General features: G+C 40.5%; 1 protein-coding gene across 3 annotated transcripts in view; it reads right to left on the reverse strand.

Annotated features, from left to right (window-relative positions):
- Window positions 1-17,328, reverse strand: part of ATP8B1 (ATPase phospholipid transporting 8B1) — a 557,465-nt gene that overhangs the window by 258,262 nt on the left and 281,875 nt on the right. For all 3 annotated transcript variants that reach the window (XM_078674864.1, XM_078674865.1, XM_078674863.1), the window contains exon 12: window positions 1,670-1,869. In XM_078674864.1, coding sequence (XP_078530990.1) covers window positions 1,670-1,869 — 200 coding nt within the window. The remainder of the gene's footprint in view (window positions 1-1,669; window positions 1,870-17,328) is intronic.

Genomic DNA, 17,328 nt, shown 5'->3' on the forward strand with positions numbered 1-17,328 from the left:
ATCCACAAACTCTGGGTACCTTTAGAATCCCCATGATGATGAAAAAAAGGACACCAATTTGGCGTGGATACCTTATGTGGTCAAAAAGTTACAAGGGCCTAAGCGCAAACTACCCCAAATAGCCAAAAAAATGGCTTAGCACAGGGGGAGGGAAAGACCTAGAAGCGAAGGGGTTAAACAATACAAGGATGCTCTTATTTATTAGTGGCGACCTTGTGATGTTGCCAAATGGTCAGATAGGCTGGCAATATTTGTTTCTAGGTAACAAGAGATTTAGTATGGGGTGAAGCACGTGGCCGGTTGGAGAAACAAACACAATGTTTGAAATATTTGCCTTTGAGGGGGAGCAATACGCATTGTAGGTCATAGGAATTTTGCGTGGGTGAATGTATGATTACTTTAATTAAGGAAAGTAAAAAAGTAGAACATTTGGAGGGGAAAAAGAAGGCAATGTATTTTAGCATGTTGCAGAAGTAGAAAGGCTGGTGAGATTGGAAGAAGAAAGGTGGGTTCAAAACATTGTGCATTTGTTCATTAAAGTGTCAGCAACATTATGATTCTCATGCTGATGATTTCTCTATTAGGAGAGAGAGTTGTACCACCTGAAAATGTAAGTAAACCATTAACAGAGCTGGCAAATGAGGCCATTTGGGCCAGACAATCAAAAAAAAGACAAAAATTGATGTTAGAGGATGAACGAAGGATAGACTCTCAGTGAGTGGAGTGTTGTCCTGATTGTAAAAATATAACACTGAAAATAAACAGAAACTGTATGTGGGAACTGGATTAAAAGACGATCCAGAGGAAGCAGGGACTACAGCAAATATTAATTGTTTTTGGGATGAGAAAAGGTTTGCATATGAAATACAAGCTCCTAGTGAAGATATAGAGTGAAACTGTACAATCCGCAGTCTGCAGATGGGACTACTCAACATGCTAATAGGTAGAGTAAAAGCTTCATAAAAATGGGTCCCAGGATAAATGGAATGTGAGGAGGGCAGTTTAAGAGAAGGTGTGGTGCACTATATCGTCAGAGAGGATAGGACTAAGCTCATTCCAGGGTGGCTGGAAAACTGCAGGAAGAAAGCTGGTGGAAGAAAAAAAGGGATAAGAAAGAATAAAGAAAAAGGGCACAGAGAAAGAGAGCATAAGGTGATGGGACTTAGTGAAAATTAGATTTGAAAGAAAATGTGTTGGCCTTTCCAAGTTCTCTAAAAAGGTTAGAGGGCTGCATATGATTTTGAGTGATAGGCAGCATTTTAACAGGAGGAAGGTAACATCAATTGGAGAAGAGTGTAATCTGACAAGGAGATGAGAGTAGACAATAGTCAGGATATGGTAGATCTCTTGTTTGATTGGAGGTGGAGAATGAGGTGGGAGAGGGAAAGTCTAGCAAGTTCTGGGGATGCAGGGGTAAGCGAGGACGTTGTATAGGAGTGTTAATCTCAATAGCAGGATGTTAAGAGTAGCCATTAGCCCGGAGGAGAATGGTTTGTCCTAGTAGTATTTAATTTTCTGCTACCTCTTTTTATAAATACTCTCATAAGGTGGGGGGGGGGGTGTACCCTTGTTTTTTGCACTTTCATTTGTCATGATTTATTTCATATATTTTCCCAGGGTGCCAAAATTAATTTCATTTGAATAGTACAAGCTGATCAATTGAACTTACCTCACATAAAGGGAAATGGGGACCATGGTGTTCAATACAATAATGTAGCCCCAAAATGCAAGGAATCCACGGTAAGACGAAGTATATGTTGTCTTTCCGTCATAAAGGTACCATGACAGAGTATAGTTGCCAATCTGAGCTTCCCAGAATGAATTTCCAATTGCAAGACCAGCAGAAGCAAGGATCAGGAGTATAAAAATCTGGAAGGAAAAAACAGTAACAATTGTTAAGCAAGTCAGCATGAGAAATGAGAAATCTAGTAGTTGATGTTTTGAACTTACCAAAAGCTAATATCACATTTTAAAATTAAACTCAATAAGTAATCAACTGGAGAACCATTAAGGTTAACTGGAGAACCATTATGATCTACTAGAGAACCGTTTTGATTAGCAGCAGGAGCCTTCATGTTGTATTTGTTGATTTAAAATCTGCTTTCGACCTGATCCCAAGAGCCAAACTCTGGAGTGTCTTAGTTGCCCCAGGTATGCCTTCTGATATCTTATCTCTTCTAGTCTGCCTCTATAAAGATAATTATGCACGAATACGATGGGGAAGGGAACAGGCTCAGCTGACACAAAGGGTACCAGTTTCTAAAGGTGTTTGCCAAGGCAGTGTTTTGGCTCCCACCCTGTTTTCATTACATATTCAAGACATTGTATCCTTTTTGTCCCAAGTAGAAGCAGATGCTCCATCTTTGTCTGGACTTTAAACACAAACCCTTTTCTTTGCGGATGGCACCTTGTGGATTTCTAAGGATTCCTCAGGCCTCCAGAAACCTATGCTCCACTTTAATGACTTCTGTGAGGACCGGGGCTTGGAAATCAACACTTCTAAAACCAAGGTGATGTATTTTAATCAGCATAGATCTTTTAAGGGCAAATTGGCCTTGTAAGGTGTTCCTTTACAGAAAGTAGAATATATACCTGGGGCTCACATTGGCAGCGGGCATGTCCTAGCATCTTCATATTGTTAGGGCAACCATGAAGCTTTAGCAGATCTCAGGAGTAATCTTAAGGAGCTCTCGATATCACATGTTAAACCTATTTCTCTTGTGCTAAATATCTATGAGGCCAAGTGTTTAGGTCAGCCCTCTATGGGGCTGAACTATGGGGGCTTTCAAAATATGATGATATTATAAGAACTCAGAACAAATTCCTGAGGAATCCTGTATCTCTCCCAGCCAGCATCCTATTATATCCTCGATTTAGTGACTTCGGTACCACCAAGGTTTTGGATAAATAAGTTTGCAGCTTGTACTGTTTTGGAGACATGGGTGAACTACCCCGTACTTGCCCACAACACCGACTCCCTGCTGGATGTTATGAAGGTCTACTATTTTAACAAAATCCCTAGGCTCAAAATGATGAAGCTAACCCTATATTTGTTAGGGATCCACGATTTGTGAGATCACCCGGACACATCTGTTTTTACTTCAAAGGCTGCAATGAAATGGTTATATTGGTCTTGGTTTCTGATGGCTGAGGATTTGCAGAAGGCTGCCACTATCAAGCGAACTAGCAATTTTATATATTCTAAGCCCATCCGCAGGTTGGAGTTATTTTGGGACATAGTGCCTGTACCACTGCATAGGAATCTTTACTTAAAGGTTCGCATAGGCACCCTACCGCTTAGAGTGTTTACAGCAGGATGGACTGGGAAAAGAGGTACCTCTTGACCGATTTGTGATCACCCAAGCAAAAGTGTCTCCTGTGTTTTTTTGCATGTCCATCCTATCTATCTCCTCAGTATACCTGGCTTGTAGCCATCTGTAGACCAATAGGTGTACAAAATTATCAGGAAGCCCTTCAGATCTTTGGATCAGACTCTCGTCCTGTAATGGCCATTTCTGTTGCAAAATGTTTAGGCGTTAGGTGGATGATTCGTGGTAAAGCCCTTATACACCTTTCGACTTGACATGCACTATTTGAATGCATTTCCTTTTTTTTGCTTGTCTTATCTGATAATCAATTATGAATTTTACTTTTGTGAACAGATTTTATTTATCGGCTGATTATTATTTTTTATATGATCATTTTTTCAATGGTTTCTAATTATGCTGTACATTGTATCTATTGTATATGGTGTGTGCTTTTATAGCCGAAATAAATAATTTGAATGGAAATGAATTAAAAAAGTGACCTTTATGTTTAATTGCATAATGTTTAATTGTAACTTTTGTCACATGATATTGCATATGCCTCAACCCACCCATCCCTGCATTGCTCTGCCAGATTGTGTTTAAGTAATCTTTAAGCCCACCAGCAACTTTTAGAAGTTAGTTTTAGTAACATGTAATAATTTTGTTTTGATGTAGGTACATGCTATGCATTACTACGGATGCCACCCATAGGTGGATGGACATATGGGAATTAGATACTTGTTTTTCCATCCTGTAGTGTAGAATTGGTTTGTACGGTTATTGAAAATAATTCCATGAGTGTTTAATTGTTAATTGAGATCTGTGTATTATGAAACTATATGTGCTATTCATTAATACAAAATGTGTACACAGAAAAACCCCACAAATAGGGACAAGCTGTTACTTTTAGGATAATGTTCAAATCCATAAATAGTTTTATTTAAGCACTAAAGAGTACAAATGGACTTTTTGCAAAGCTGCATAATTCTTTGCCTTGGGTCACGCAGTAATATATAACCATAAATTGTTAGGTTATCCATATATCAAAGAGCCTGCACTGACTGCTTCATGGGTGTGGAGTGAAAATGGTCTCTACAAAAGGCTAAAGAAATTATACAATGCAGAGCTGTAGTAAAATATATGGAACAATGGGTACTTCACCAGTTCAGTGAAAGCACTAGTTTCAAACTCCTATAAAGCCACAATGTTATTCATAGTGTTCACCTTATTAAAGAAAACTGACATTTCATAAAAAACACGACCTTACATATGTAAAAGCACCATTGTATCCTTCCAACTTTTACGCAACATTGTAGTACTCACCTTTATGTGTATTTTAGAAAACTAAATGTATAAAAAAATGGTCAAAACTAAAAGCTGCAGGCACATGTTATGCTAATTATTCGGGAAGAAACACATTCAAAGTGCATTCTTTTATCAAGATACAATTGCATGGAAAAGCAAGTTCTAAAAAGGCTGCTCAGAGGTCAGCTAGGCTGGCTGCCAAGCTATTCTCATGGCAATGGGTGTAATTGTGCCATATTGATGCTTTTGCTTGCCGTAAAACACAGGTGTGACAGAAGGCAGTGGCCACAGTGGTGTGACAGGTCTATAGTGTGAATGTGTGATTGGCAATACATTGAAACAATGGTCCTTGTCCTACTCTATCAACCTCACTATGCCTACTGTAAACCTCCTGGACAATAAGCATTACTCTGTCCAAAACTCCCCTTGGTAGGATTATCTACATCCTTGACTTTCATATCACACTTATGGAATTATAATACAGATTTATGTACTTTCCCATCTTTCATACACCATTCACGAACAAATGTCCCAGATTGTCTCACAATTATACATCAGACACAGGATAGTTTGAAGCTTTGCCATGCAAAACATAACTTTAACAGAGATATTTTACCTTCCTGCTTCCTCCAAGATCACTTAAATTCTCTGGGAAAAGGGTCACCAAAAGAATAAGGTGTCTGCACTCGCATATCTGCCAAAGTATATGCAGATGTGAAAGGACTTCTGGGGGGAATCAGTGGGCTCTGTGCACAGTATAACCACCTAGTGGAACACCATATACAGATTGAAAGGGAGTCCACTCCTAATGTACTTTTTAATCCTAATAATTTGAAAATGCTTTTCACTTCTTTAGCATGCTACGTTTGCTTCTGCCTGCTTGGCATGTACTAAATCATGAAAATGGTCTGGTCCCCATCATGTGACCTGAACTCAAATGTGCAGAGCAGTTTTGGTTAAATACTCACTTTGTTTTATATTTATCTCTGATTAATAACTCATTCATCACTTTTCTTTTTCGTATCTATTTGAAATTTATTCCTCATTGCATGATTTAGATCAATCCAATAACATTTTTCTTTTTCTAAACATTCCTTAATGCATCTATAAATTATTGATTCATCATTGATTTGACAATATACGTATTTTCCGAGGCGATTGAGCGTTTGTAAGTTGAGCCCAATGCATTTAGGGACTGAGTCCCTTCTTCAGAGGCAAACCTTTAAATAAATAAATAAATTAATTAATGTTGTGTACCTGTTTCTAAAGGTGCACTGGTTGAACCATAACTCAGTTATATTACAACTTTATGTCATGCAACTCCCAACTTTCGTTATTTCATACATAATGAAATACACTTCAAAACATAGTAGAATATATTTCAGAAGCTTCAAGTTATTGGGTACCAATTGTGAGGCCTTCCGTTTTGAGGCGAGATCAATATACTTCAAAGACCCTATTTATTCTAGATATTCTGTGAGATACAATATACATTATAAACTAGTTTTTCCTTACCATTGTACAGCAGATTGTGTGTTCTCTTTATTATTTCTTTTTCTTTGTAATTTGTCATTTGTAATTTATATTTATATAGCGCTTTATCACCAACGGTCTCTAAGCGCTTGAGAGAGGCAGCTGCTTTGAGTAATTGATTGGGAGACAGTACTTACTGTGAGGCCCAAGCTTCCTTATAAAGTAGGGTCTTTAGTTGTTTCCTAAATGGGAACAGGGCACGTTCCTTTCGGATGCCAACAGGGAGCCTGTTCCAGATCCGTGGAACACTGATGTAAAATGCTCTGCCACCAAGGGAAACCAGGCGAGAGCGGGGGCAGACTAAGAGCCTGACCTCCAAGGATGGAAGTACTCTGGTTGGGACATAGTTGGCTAGGCTATCTTGGATATATTTTGGTGCCTGGCCAAAGATGGCTTTGTGTGCGATACAAAGCCCTTTGAATTTTATACGTTGCCTGATCAGCAGCCAGTGGAGTTGACGCAGAAGGGGGAGGCATGGGTGCAGCGGGGGACCTTGAACACCAAGCGAGCCGCATCGTTCATAATAGTCTGGAGTCTGGCCAATTGGTAGTCTGGAAGCCCTAAGTAGACTGAATTACCATAATCCAGCCTGGATATGATGAGTGCTACTACCACTCGTTTAAGATTATCCAAGGTAAGAAGGGGGGCCAGTTTCCGCAGTTGCCTTAGCAGGTTTGAGCAGACACCCACAGTAGTCGAGACTTGCAGCGACATAGTTAGTTTGTCATCGATCTTAATGCCTAGGCTTTTTACTGCTGAGGCTGGCTTGGGGTATTTGCCCAATTCTTGTGGCCAAAAAAGGCTGCTCCATGGGTTGGCGACAGAGGTGACGGCCAACACCTCAGTCTTATCTGGATTGATTTTCAGAGAGTTGGCAGTCATCCATTTAACAATGTATTTGAGGATATTCTGAACTCTAGTATGGGCTAAAGGGGAGTTATCGATCTGGATAATAATTTGGGTATCGTCCGCGTAATTATATAATTGACACTCCGTCTGATTCAGTGCCAGTAACAATGGTTGAAAGTATGCATTGAACAGGAGGGGTGACAACGCGGATCCCTGTGGGACAACACATGGAAGTGTGCCCGGCCTAGATACCGCATCTCCCAGCTGCACTCTCTGGGAGCCCTCTTCCAGAAAGAAGGTGAGCCATGTCAGAGCTAAGCCCTGAACCCCAAAATCATACATCCGCGAAAGAAGAAGCTCGTGGTTTACGGTATCAAAAGCCGCGGATAAGTCTAAGAGGATCAGGGCACAGGGAACCTTAGAGTTGGCCTTAAGTCTCAGTCCATCGAGTACTGATAGCATGACAAGTTCTGTACTGTGATGCGCTCGAAAGCCTGACTGGTTGAATTGTAGCAGGTCGTTGGCCTCCAAATGGTATGTAAGTGAGGCGAGCACATGCTGTTCGAGGACTTTGGAGAGGAAAGGGAGCTGGGAAATTGGCCGAAAATTCTTTAGATTCGTGATGTTCGCCCCAGGTTTTTTCAAGAGGGGGATCACACGCGCCTCCTTGAAGTCTCTCGGGACTACTCCAGTTTCGAGAGGGAGGAGTTCAGTAATGATAGAATCTCGTCTTTAATCCCTGGGAGGGCCATCTTGTAGGTCCTGGGCGGGCAGGGGTCTGCTGGTGAACCAGACTTTACGCTCCCCAGAAGTGAGGCAAGTGTTTCAGGCGCAAGCGGGGGAAATGAGGTAAGGTTCTCCTCTATGGTAGAGCATGCGAGAGCAGGTTCCAGGGGGCATGGAAGCTGTGGCGTGTCTTTGATAGTGGTCAGGAGGTCCTCCACTTTAGAGATAAAGAAGGTTTGAAAATTATCACAGTCTTCTATCCCAAAAGAGGGCTTCTGTTCTTTAACCTGTCTGAGTTCCTTAAGGACTTTAAACGTTTCTTTTTGCGTATTTGGGGCAGAGGTTATTTTGTTTTCGTAGAAGACAGCTTTCCTCAATAGGATGGCCTTTTTATATGTGGCAAAGGCTCCAAGATACTTAGAGCAGGCGATTGGATCATATGCTTTCCGCCAGGCTCTTTCGCTTTGGCAGAGCTGTTGTTTAAGGCTCCGGAGGTCCTCATTAAACCATGGGGCTCCCTTCCCTTTATCTTTAATCTTTACTCTGCGTGCGGGTGCTAGAGTATCAATGGCTATGTTTAATCTTTCCATTAGTGCGGTATTTTGTGCGTCGGGGTCCCCCGCGGGTAATCTGGTGGACGAGGTTTACTAAGAGCGGAGACCAAATCATCTGCCCTTATTTTATTCCAGCTCCTGATTGTTATCCAACTAGGGGATGGTGGAGCTCCCTGCTTGGGAGGTTGGATAGTGCCGCAAATAAGCGAATGGTCAGACCATGCACATGGACTGATGACTGGGGGGCCCGTAAGGGGCAGAGAGGACCAAACTAAATCCAATGTGTGTCCTTTGTCATGGGTGGGACCTATAACAGATTGATGAAGTCCTAGAGCGGTCAGGGCCTCATCCAATTGACTTGCTTGGCTTTCCTTGGGAGAGAGTTCCCAATGGAAATTAAAATCTCCCAGTATAAGGAGACACTGATACCGTGAACACAGATCGTGAGCCAATTCCGACAGCCACTTAGTAAATTTGGGCGAGGTTTTTGGCGGCCGGTACCCGATCAGGAAGGTAACACATGTGGCGGCAAGTGTGTAGTTTTGCCCCTTGTATTTCCGCTCCCTCAATGCTTTCTGAAAGTAGGATCTCTGCCTTCAGGGAATTTTTATGGAGTAAGGCCACCCCTCCCCCTCGAGTACTGCCCGGCCTGTTATGATAAAGAGCCGCGTAGTTGGGGGGAATGGATGCCACAAGATCCGGTGTAGATGCATCCTCTAACCAAGTCTCCGTGATACCCAGGATATCGATCGTTTCATCTTGCAATAATGTGAATACCTCTAGATGGTGTTGTTGTAAAGATCGAGTATTCAAAGTGGCAAAAGCGAGGACCGGGTTTTCGCGGGTGCTAGGAGGGCTCGGTGGTTTACCGGTGTCCCTCTGGGTAGTTGACCTAAGCAGCCCTTCCGCTTTAAGCAGGATTGCTGCCTTGTCATCCAAGGGTACTCGTCGGCTCTTTAGCCGGTGAAGGTCTGCCAAAGAGTACGTAAGGCCCCGTGCAGGGGTTCTGGCCCCTGGGCCCGGTATGGCGCGAACGGGCGCAGACGGGCTTGCCTTTGGCGCGCCTTCGGCACACCGCCGGATCGCCCGCTGCGCTCGCCCGCTGCGCTCGCCCGCTGCGCGCTTGTGTCCCCATAAATAAGTACCTGCCCTAATTATGTAGTCTCCGCCCACCCACCAATCAGCCCTGCTGTGCCACGGCTGTCAGTTCCCTGCACTAGACCGGTGACCGACCGGAAGTGCCTCTATCGGGAAACAGAGTGGAGTGGGGAGACAGGTATGCCAGAGCACAATGAAATATTTGTAGTTAAAACTTGTGAGTCAGTTTAAAAATATACAAACAAACACTGTGCAAATACGCAAGATAGCAGCAATACAATTTTTAAAAAGGGAGCAACGAGCGTGGCAGCGTTTCTGTCAGCCTACCACACCTAAGCAGGGCTCTCATCTGTGCGCTCGAATTCGGTGAATTATGTAGTCTCCGCCCACCCACCAATCAGCCCTGCTGTGCAGCGGCTGTCAATTCCCTGCACTAGACCGGTGACCGACCGGAAGTGCCTCTATCGGGAAACAGAGTGGAGTGGGGAGACAGGTATGCCAGAGCACAATGAAATATTTGTAGTTAAAACTTGTGAGTCAGTTTAAAAATATACAAACAAACACTGTGCAAATACGCAAGATAGCAGCAATACAATTTTTAAAAAGGGAGCAACGAACGTGGCAGCGTTTCTGTCAGCCTACCATACCTAAGCAGGGCTCTCTCTTTGCTACCTAATAAAGATATGTCATATTAATCTCATCATTCTGTTGGGAATAGAGTGTGCTGCTCTGTCTTATCTAATAAAAGTCGATCTTACCTCTAGGTATATTATTTGGATCTTCGTTCGGAATGTGACTTATTTCAGGATTGTTCTATTTTTCATTCTGATTGCTTCGTAAATCTCCGTACACAAAGCATGAGATTACATTGAGGCAGTGTTTCGTTTTCTGCTGATATTATCTAGATCATTAAAACGATAACAATTCTTACCGGGTATCATATCCATTCCAATGTGAAGCTTCTTTTTAAAATTTTATTCCTGCTGATTGCAGGTCTCTAAATAGTTCCCTAAAATGTATACATGACATTAGAAAAAAAGACTGCTTTTTCTTTGTCTACCGCAATTACATGTTTCCTTATATTCAGTCTTACCAAAATGGTGTATAACTTTCTTGTCTATGAGTGCGAGTCCACATGCCATTGTGTTGAAACGTTCTTCATTGGTTTCTATTCCATATGTTTAAAAATGTGACCTGCAATGTATATATAACTTTATGTGAGCAGCAGTCCTTTGTAGAAGAAATTGAGAATATCGATCATTTCGTGTTTTGACCTTACCTAAAGGTGCAAGTTTACCCCTGCGTCTGTATGCTTCAATCTGCTTAACCAATATTTGAGCAAACCTCTTCAGTTTTACTGCTGCTTCTATTGTCGTGTCTAGAAGAAGAAATTGGGACTGTTTGTAAAACCTCCCTTTTATGCCCGATTTCTGTTTGTTTTAGGTTAAAAGATGCCCCTTCTTACCTATTGTTTGTGTATCGATGATCTTTCAAGCCTTTCCAGCGCGTAGTCCACATACGGACTCTGTTTGCGATTTTAAATCTCTGTGTGTTGCGTGTTATTGCGAGACAGCGCAGAAGTGTGAGCACCATTTTAGATTGGGTTCAGATTTAGAATCTCAAGATTTATTCAACGTTCATGTCCTTATGGTAAACAATATTATTCACATATAAGTTCGAAACCGTTATTTATTGTGCAAAAAGGTTAGAGAGACACCTCTCCCTTAGTGCAAGCTCCGCTGGTTTAAATTACATTAATGTTTAGATCTTCCCTATCTCAAAACACTACGAAAGGCGTTTTTGGTTTCTATGGTTTCGGTCAAGTGCCATCTAAAGACGAGATTTAACGCTTAATATTCTAAGCTTAGATTATAAGCCACCTCGTGTCTTGTGTGTCATAGTACCTTTACCCACTTTCCTTGATGTGAATGTTACTTGTGCTCTTAGCGTACCAAATAATGTAGCTAGCTGCTGACATATTTACATGGAATTTCATGTTGCTGGTGGTTCTATTTAATTACATGCTTCCTTCATGTAACAAAAAATACTTTTTCCCAGTCAATTCATAATGTTATTTACATCTAATACATTCACCTATGTCTTAATCATAGTGTATAACCAAGTGAAGTGTGTGGATTTATAAAAAGCATGACATATCTAATTTATCATTAAGACCTAATGGCATCATTGTGTTTAATTTCTTGATCCAAAAGATCTCCCTCTGTAAAAGCATTTTTGAATTGTCTATTCCATCCCTATTTGGAATGTGTTCTATAATCTGGAATTTAACTTGTGCCCTATTATGGCGAGCTTCTTCCCCGAGGTTGTGTTTTTGGGTCTTATACGTCTCTTATGTTCCGTTAATATGGTCTTCATCTTCCCGTCTGTTTCCAATGTATAGTAGCCCACATGGACATTTAATCGAGTATACCACGTGTGTAGAGTTACAATCTAGTGCCTCCTGTAATTTGATTTTTTTCCTCCAGCCCTTGGATGTGATAGTACTTCTCCAACTATAACATTGTTGCAGTGGATACAATTACCACATTGGAAAGTTCCTCTTTTTGATCTTGTTCTTCTAGTTATATTTTTTGGATGGTATCTCTTTAATGTTACGACCTCTTTTAAATGCAAAAAAGTGGGGTGTCTTTGTATAAATTATTGAAGTCCTTTTCCTCCTTCAGTAGTTCCCATCTTTTTAGTATAATTTATTTCATCAGTTTAGAAAGAGTGGAGTGCTTATATACAAATACGCATTTGGTGGTTGTTTTTTTGGGTCGCTTTTGAAGTAATGCTCCTCTGTTCATGGATTTTGCATGGTTTATATGTTCATTTAATAGATTCTCTGGGTATCCACGAACCATGTAATTCTGTTTTTGTTGTTCTACGAAAGTTGGGGGTTGCATGACAAAGTTGTAATATAACTGAGTTATGGTTCAACCAGTGCACCTTTAGAAACAGGTAAACAGCATTAATTAATTCATTTATTTATTTACTTACAGGTTTTCCCTTGAAGAAGGTACTCTAAGTCCCGAAATGCATTAGGCTCAACTTACAAATGCTCAATCGCCGCAGAAAATATGTATATTGTCACATCAATGATATATCAATTAATTTATAGATGCATTTAGTAATGTTTAGAAAAAGAAAAATTGTATTGGATTGATCTAAATCGTGCAATGAAGAATAAATTGCAAATAGATATGAAAACGAAAAGTGATGAATGAGTTATTAATCAGAGATAAATATAAAACAAAGTGAGTATTTAACCAAAACTGCTGTGCACGTTTGAGTTCAGGTCAGATGATTGGGACCAGACGACTTTCATGATACCATATACAGAGCCAGATTTCTGTAAGCTTATAGTCCTTCCGTGCAGCCTTCTACAAAACGGGGCTCTGTGTAGGGTAAATATGATCTCTTATGTAAACACACCTTTTCTCCCTCACTGTGGAAAAAAACAATTCCCTATGGAGAAACCTGCTTCCACTACACCAACAGCAGATATTTAGGTGATCCTTTCTCACCCTGGAAAAGATTTACGTCAGCCCTTGCCATGCATGACCTGGTAGAAAGGGGATTGAAAGTAATCTATGAAAGCCCCGAAACCTACCTTTTGGAAGGCATTCACAAATGTCAAAACATAACAATGCTTTGCTTTCGAATGTCTGAAAACACCACTTTTCCTTGTCTGAACCAGTCCAGTGGAATTCAGAGTGGTGGAGAACTTTGCACTCTTGGGGTAGATGTAGGCATTTGTAAATGGAGTTAACCCTGCCATCATGCACCCTTATGTGAACTCCTTCCTGGCGTAAAACAGGTAGATTTTGCCATAAACCCACATTATGGAATTCACCTTTATTAATATGATCTAAAGTAAATATACATTATGTACATATCTACAAATTGTCTTCAGCACAGCTTTATTACGTTTGTTTCCTTTAAATAGGTGTACAATAGTAATTAGAATTAATATATGAGCGCCTTTCATACAGTTCCCGCTTACCCTAGAAAATCTAAAAGCTCTTCAGCCCAGGGCAATATAATTTCACCCCTTTGGCTGTTGAGTGCTATTTTTAATTCATTCCAGCAAGACACCCCTTGTTGGAAATGTATCAGGGGTTCCAGTGCAGACAGACACAACATGGCTCAGACAGAGACAAACCAAGCTTTTTATCTATAGTGTTCTAGGTCTTACCGTTACTGCAAAACCCAAACCAGAGCAGCATATAGAACCCATTAGACCTTCACCCTCAGGATAATGGAGTCCAGCAGCCCAAATCTTACTCATGGAGGATGTTCTGGGTTAATGAGTTGGAACTAAACAAACCAACCATTACAAGGTAATAATTCAGAGTCCAGCAGTTCTTAGTATTTGAAAAAAGTACTTTACTCTAAACTTTACATGGTACATAATATGTCAAAAGGTAAAAAAATTATAGGAGACATCTAATGAGTGCACAATCTTGGATGCTTCCTAAGGGAACGGGGACAGCCTCTTCAAAGTGCTGCATGTGCAAACTATCCGAACAGTCTATGAGATTCTTTTTGGAGGGGGGGAAATCAGAACCAGCACTGGTGATTATTCCCTTCACCTAAAAATGGTCTTTGCTCCCCTATTCACTGTTCTCTTGGTATGTACAGTGTTTTGTTGTCGGTTTGATCATTCAGAACACAGACATTGAGGGGCGTGGCTTGAGCGCCGACGGAGACAGAGATCAAGATTCCTGAGCAGAGCGGCCGATGAAGTGCCTTCTCGGTGGAATTTGACAGTGGATTTAGGTGCATGAGTGTCCGCTGAGACTAAGGATACTTTTTTCGTCTTGCAGTGATCCTGTATTCCTCTGAAATTTGGCTTTACTATGTAGTGCGCTCTCTTACTGGAGCGCAGCTTCGTCTCAGCTCGGCAACAGGCACTCTGAAGGTACGCCGCTCCCACTAAATATGTGAAGTTGATGCTGACCCCTTTAATATTTTGACTTTACCACCACTTTGCCTACAATGCAACTACAATATGCGGCGCATTTCATGCATACATCGCGACTGCCATCTTATTTGCCAATAAAATGTCTTATCTTTGGTTTTCTCCTCACCGGGTTTCTTCTCTATTTCCCTGAGGAGATTGAGTGCATAAATGGAAGCTTTTTGTTGCTTTACAGTTCCAATACATAGGTTATTGTTATGCACCTGATTTTGCCTATGTGATAACTTTTTCTGACTAAATTCTGCCTCCTCAAAATCTGTTACCCATCAAAATTTTCTGACAGAAAACAGTTCATAGGAACATCCTATGTGCGACACTCAACTCTATTCTTTAATAGTCTCTACACTGGATAGACTTTTAATATGCTATGCCTCATTTAACTATGACATGCTGACCGAGTCAATGACCACAATTCAGCTTTGTTGATGCAAAGAAATAGAATTTGATGACTGCTGTATAATATCACTTTGTGTCTTTTACGCTGCTTATTTTTAAAACTCTCAACTTTTCAGTATTCTTATCTAGATAGAGCCTTCTCCCTCTCCTGGTCAGAAAACAACTTTAACAAATATGTCTTCCTCCCGCAAAGATTCTAATCCGGCCACTCATCCTAAACAACATAAAAAGGAACACACTTTGCCTACCAAGTCACCACTACCCATTACTATGGAAGAGATTAAGTTGAAAAAACCTTTTGTCATTAATACTAACGCTACTCTTCAGAGGTTGGATGAGAAATGGTCTAACTTGGATTCAAGAATGTCTGCGGTGGAACAGAGGATTAGTGATATCCAGGACTTGTTACCTCAGGTGGCGGCCATGTCTCAAGAGATTGCTCTCCTCAAAACGCAAACAGAAGACTTAGAAAATCGTAACAGATGCAATAACCTTCGAATTTATGGCATTCCTGAGAGAGAGAAGGGGTCCAACATGCTGGCCTTTTTAAAATTACATATTCCCAATATTGTTGGTCACAAAGTCGGCACAACTCAACTTACAGCACGCTCATCGCACAGGTCCTAAATCTGCGGATTCTTCTCCTTCGTCAGTAAATCATCCTAGAAGGATAGTTATTTTGTTTTTGGAATACACTGATCTGTTAGGGGTCCTTTAAGCAGCAAAGTCTAGGAAGCAAATGCTGTGGTCTGGTCAAAAAATTTTCTTCTCAAGATGTGGCCCGTGCAATTGCAGCATGTTGCAAAGAATTCCTTTCTCTCCATCCGATCCTTCGATCCATGAATGAGAGATATGGTTTAGTACATCCATGCTTTTTCAAGGTTACTTATAAAGGGAGGTCCTACTTCTTTGATCGTCCTGAAGACAATTCATCTCTCACCATAAAGGGGACGCTATGGACTTTGGAGGACCCAGAGATGCATTGTTACTCTGTTATGTGTTTGTTTTTTTGAGATTATTATCTCTCTTTAATTGTTCTGAGGATTCTTATCTTCTATGTTGTTGTGGTTTATGATTTGTAGTTGTTGTTTTCCCTTGCCTTTTATGGCTTGGAGGTCTTCAGTAAACTCTTCATATTGTGACTTTTCCATGTTTTTCTTGTAGCTGTTCCTCCTCTTGTACAGATCCTTTCCCCAGGTGTCTCCCTCCTCATGCCCTTCCATCCTGACCCTAGAGTCCTCAGTCATCCCTTATGTTTGGTAAGTGTTGAGTTTTTCATTGCTTTGTCTTTCTTTGGTCGCTATTTTTCCGCCTATGTTATTCTAGGTTATGTAGTTGATCTCCTTGGCCTAGTATTCTATGTACAATTACTTTCTTTTATTTAAATATTATATTCCTTTAGTTTTGAATGATCTCATTGTCTGTATCGGTTCTGTCATCTGTCTTCCCTCGCAGCTTCCCTATGTTATTTTCTTCACCATGGAAATCTATTCCTTCTCAATTGACTGAAGTCTCCCGACTTCTAGTCAGCTTATCTTTTTCTATCACTTGTTTTTTATACTTTTCTTTCCTTTTCTCGCTTTGCGATTTTTCCTTTTTCACCCTCTTATTTGTTGGATTTATCTTTTTATTCATTACTTGCATTTCTTTTTTCCCCTCTTTTCTCATCTCCTTTTCTAGCCTGTTTTTTTCAATTTTTCACTTCATTAATTTTCTTTTTCATGCCTGTTCTCTTTTCCCCAATTGCATTAATCACTATTTTCATGTTCAATCGCATACTTCAATGTTTTCTTGGTTTTGATTTTGGTTTCCTTCATATCGACTGTACAATTATGTTGTATTGTATATCATCATTAATAATTTTACTGTCTTGTTTGTATTGTAAAGACTGAATGTTGGGATCATCTCATCGAATGTAAAAGGATTGCGTAATCCTTTCACAAAGCAACGGGTACTTACCCATCTCTCTAAACTCCAATGTAAAATTGCTATGTTACAAGAAACCCATCTTAATGAGAGTGATGTCAATTCCCTTAGGAAGCAATGGGTGGGTCATGTATATTGTTCCCCTTCCAAGGACAGGAAAAATGGTGTTGTAATACTCTTTCACAAATCCTTATCCCTCACATTAGAAAAAGAAGAGAAGGATGAAGATGGTCATTGGCTTCTTCTTCACACTATTATCAGTAGTTCTCAGGTTTCTTTATTGAACATTTATGATCACACAGGCATGGATTCACAATTTTAGCAATCCATGTCCCACACTCTTCATGCATGTTCTAGTTCTAATCTCATAGTGGGTGGTGATTGTAATCAGGTCACGGATCCCTTCAATGATAGGAAATCCTCCGTTAAGTACATTCCCAATAAAATGCAAAAAACCTTTGCTAAGACCATATCGGCAAGAGGCCTAGTAGACGCTAGTAGACGCTTGGAAAATATTCAATCCTGATAGTTTAGAATATACTTTTTATTCTCCTACTCACAATTCTACCTCTAGAATCGATTATATATTTCTAAGTCTGCATCTGCTTTCCAACCTCATTCATGCAGAGATTGGCTCAATTCTTATCTC

The sequence above is a fragment of the Lissotriton helveticus genome, chromosome 2_1 (genome assembly GCF_964261635.1).
Source record: "Lissotriton helveticus chromosome 2_1, aLisHel1.1, whole genome shotgun sequence".
Lineage (NCBI taxonomy): Eukaryota > Metazoa > Chordata > Amphibia > Caudata > Salamandridae > Lissotriton > Lissotriton helveticus.